The 3,976-nt window shown below is 45.3% G+C and overlaps 1 protein-coding gene across 1 annotated transcript in view; it reads left to right on the plus strand.

Moving 5' to 3' along the window:
* The first annotated feature begins 2,191 nt into the window (after window positions 1-2,191).
* Window positions 2,192-3,976, plus strand: part of ctsk (cathepsin K) — an 11,858-nt gene continuing 10,073 nt past the window's right edge. The window contains exons 1-3 of the mRNA XM_019863774.1: window positions 2,192-2,357; window positions 3,480-3,602; window positions 3,688-3,840. Coding sequence (XP_019719333.1) covers window positions 2,232-2,357; window positions 3,480-3,602; window positions 3,688-3,840 — 402 coding nt within the window. The 5' untranslated portion in view covers window positions 2,192-2,231. The remainder of the gene's footprint in view (window positions 2,358-3,479; window positions 3,603-3,687; window positions 3,841-3,976) is intronic.

Here is a 3,976-nt window from a genome sequence, read left to right on the forward strand (position 1 = left end):
GGTGGGGCCCATCCACAGAAGCACCCCAGTGAACAAAATTTTCATGGTGTTTATGGACAATCGTGTTTTTACGAGTATGTTGAATGGGCATCCCGTTGGAACATGACTCATTATTTTTCGTCAGCATAAAAATCGGCCTAAATAGCTTTAGGCGTGTTCTACGGGGGCGGGGGGAACACTCAAGAAGGTCTACTGATGAGAGTTGACTGTGCTCGTAGTTTAATGTCCCGCACGCGTCGTCTTTATTTGCCGCATTTTGTGGTACTAAAGAGGGAGGATGTCTCGAGACTGCAATGTGATCTGCTTTTAATCGTCCTGATTAAAGAATCCAGGCTGCGACATCAAGCAGCCATTTGTTGCTAATTAAAACGTCAATTTGACCCATTTGCCCAGATGGATGACTTTCAATGTGTCGGCTTCTCTTTGTGCGCTTTGCTCAAGTCGCCGCCGCCTTTTGTCTCACTCCGATGACAAGGTTACTTTATTAGGTACGCAAGCGAACGACACCCGATGCCCAAAATAAAGCTGCAAGAAGCAAACAATCACGTCTTGGCGCCCCAAACTTTTTCATGGTGAATCCTCAATATGATCGGCAAGCGTTGACGCCGTGCTCCGCCCGTTTTAGATGCATCCTGTCCCAATAGACATATTCACCAAACTTTGTGTCGGGGACTAATTTTTTCAAACTTTCCAAGGGGCGTGAGTTTTGGTTTTCATGTTGGGGTCCTCTTAAATATCTCTATTTTTAATTCCCCCATGATACAAGCGCTTCCGAAAATTGGTGAGCATTTCGGCATGTTGAAGGGGTTAAAACAACAACAACAACAAAACTAAAACTAACTCTAAAATTACAAAAATAAAACCTGAAAATTACAATTAGCTGAATTTAAAAAAAAAACACACAGAATCAAAAATAAATACAAATTATGATAACCCTGGTCTGTGTCCGTTCACTCTCGACCAGGACGAGGAGGGCATCCGGCGAGCCATCTGGGAGAAAAACGCGCTGATGATCGAGGCACACAACCAGGAGGCGGCGCTGGGCCTGCACTCGTACGAACTAGGCATGAACCACCTGGGAGACATGGTGAGGAAATATGGCAACAAGTGAACCGACGCCGTCATCGACACGATCAAAGCTGAAAAGATGTGAGAATTTGGTGTGGTCGCAGACGTCGGAGGAAGTGGCGGAGAAGATGATGGGCTTGGAGATGCCCATGACGCGGGAACGGGGCTTCACCATGAGTCCCGAGCAGCAGGCCTACCCGCTGCCCAAGTCGGTGGACTACCGCAAGATGGGCATGGTGACGCCTGTCAAAGACCAGGTGTGTCATCTTGTGATGTCACCTACATGCACGATAACGTGAACTGAAGTATTAGATTGAACTGCAAAAAGAGTATCAAGTCCACAGTTTCAAGAACATTGAAATGGATTTTCAGAATAATGAGGACAATTCAAAGCGGTTAAACTTTGCCATCAAGTGGAGAAACAGAAGAATGCACCTTCAACAGACTGAATTAACGACACGTTTGACTGGATTTTTTTCCGATAATATCTTGAATTCATCGCATTTTTAATGATACATACTACTATTCGATCCCTAGAGATAAAAAATTAATTTGGCGATCATGTAAAAACTGAATTTGCAACAGCCCACAAGCTTTCCTTACTCAAAACCAGTAAAGGTTTTTTTAAAGGGATGAAATGCTGCTATCTAGTGGACAGAGAGAAGAATGCATCTTCATCCGAACAAATCCGCGTTACACCGGAGTGTAGTAACAAAGAAATAAGTCAAGAAACGAATTAATAAGGATAATACGAAGCGACGTTTGTGTGGTTGTTTTGTTCCTCAGGGTTCATGCGGCTCGTGCTGGGCCTTCAGCTCGGCGGGGGCCCTGGAAGGTCAGCTGGCCAAGACCACGGGTGAGCTGAGAGACCTCAGTCCTCAGAACCTGGTCTGCTGTTCGCAAATGAAAATAAAAATGTAGACTCTGAAATATACTTAAATAAAGAAAAAAAATATTCAATGATGTAAAAGTTACACAATGCTTGTTCTAAAATAAAAATAAAAAATCACCTTACCTGTAGCATTATTTTAAATAGAAAGCAATCAGCAACTCCAACCTACAGAAGGTTAAAAATACAAAAACACACAACCGAATCATAAAATGCAAAATGTGGTCATGTGAAAATCTGATGCAGTGAGCGTGTGTGTTTGTGCTTGAGCAGGATGTGGCGGCGTTGCCTTGGCGTGTTTCTTCTGGCGGTGTCGGCGCTGGCCCGCCTGGATCAGGTGACCCTGGACAGCCAATGGGAACAGTGGAAGATCACGCACGGTCGGGAATACAACGGCCTGGTCAGTGTGTGTTTTTAATCATGATTTTGAAGACTTGCTCTGCGAATAGCTGCCAGTGTTCCACTTTCAAACTTCAAGCCTCACAAAGTGGAGGAAATTCCTGGACTTGCCAGGGCCGCGCAGAGGGGCAGGGCGAAGGGACCAACGGGGGGGGGAAAAAACATCCACAGAAGCACCCCAGTGAACAAAATTTTCATGGTGTTTATGGACAATCGTGTTTTTACGAGTATGTTGAATGGGCATCCCGTTGGAACATGACTCATTATTTTTCGTCAGCATAAAAATCGGCCTAAATAGCTTTAGGCGTGTTCTACGGGGGCGGGGGGAACACTCAAGAAGGTCTACTGATGAGAGTTGACTGTGCTCGTAGTTTAATGTCCCGCACGCGTCGTCTTTATTTGCCGCATTTTGTGGTACTAAAGAGGGAGGATGTCTCGAGACTGCAATGTGATCTGCTTTTAATCGTCCTGATTAAAGAATCCAGGCTGCGACATCAAGCAGCCATTTGTTGCTAATTAAAACGTCAATTTGACCCATTTGCCCAGATGGATGACTTTCAATGTGTCGGCTTCTCTTTGTGCGCTTTGCTCAAGTCGCCGCCGCCGTTTGTCTCACTCCGATGACAAGGTTACTTTATTAGGTACGCAAGCGAACGACACCCGATGCCCAAAATAAAGCTGCAAGAAGCAAACAATCACGTCTTGGCGCCCCAAACTTTTTCATGGTGAATCCTCAATATGATCGGCAAGCGTTGACGCCGTGCTCCGCCCGTTTTAGATGCATCCTGTCCCAATAGACATATTCACCAAACTTTGTGTCGGGGACTAATTTTTTCAAACTTTCCAAGGGGCGACAGAGTGAGTTTTGGTTTTCATGTTGGGGTCCTCTTAAATATCTCTATTTTTAATTCCCCCATGATACAAGCGCTTCCGAAAATTGGTGAGCATTTCGGCATGTTGAAGGGGTTAAAACAACAACAACAACAAAACTAAAACTAACTCTAAAATTACAAAAATAAAACCTGAAAATTACAATTAGCTGAATTTAAAAAAAAAACACACAGAATCAAAAATAAATACAAATTATGATAACCCTGGTCTGTGTCCGTTCACTCTCGACCAGGACGAGGAGGGCATCCGGCGAGCCATCTGGGAGAAAAACGCGCTGATGATCGAGGCACACAACCAGGAGGCGGCGCTGGGCCTGCACTCGTACGAACTAGGCATGAACCACCTGGGAGACATGGTGAGGAAATATGGCAACAAGTGAACCGACGCCGTCATCGACACGATCAAAGCTGAAAAGATGTGAGAATTTGGTGTGGTCGCAGACGTCGGAGGAAGTGGCGGAGAAGATGATGGGCTTGGAGATGCCCATGACGCGGGAACGGGGCTTCACCATGAGTCCCGAGCAGCAGGCCTACCCGCTGCCCAAGTCGGTGGACTACCGCAAGATGGGCATGGTGACGCCTGTCAAAGACCAGGTGTGTCATCTTGTGATGTCACCTACATGCACAATAACGTGAACTGACTGTTTGTATTATAATCAAGTATTAGAATGAACTGCAAAAAGAGTATCGAGTCCACAGTTTCAAGAACATTGAAATGGATTTTCAGAAC

Source organism: Hippocampus comes, unplaced genomic scaffold (assembly GCF_001891065.2).
Source record: "Hippocampus comes isolate QL1 unplaced genomic scaffold, H_comes_QL1_v1.1 scaffold249, whole genome shotgun sequence".
Taxonomy (NCBI): Eukaryota; Metazoa; Chordata; class Actinopteri; order Syngnathiformes; family Syngnathidae; genus Hippocampus; species Hippocampus comes.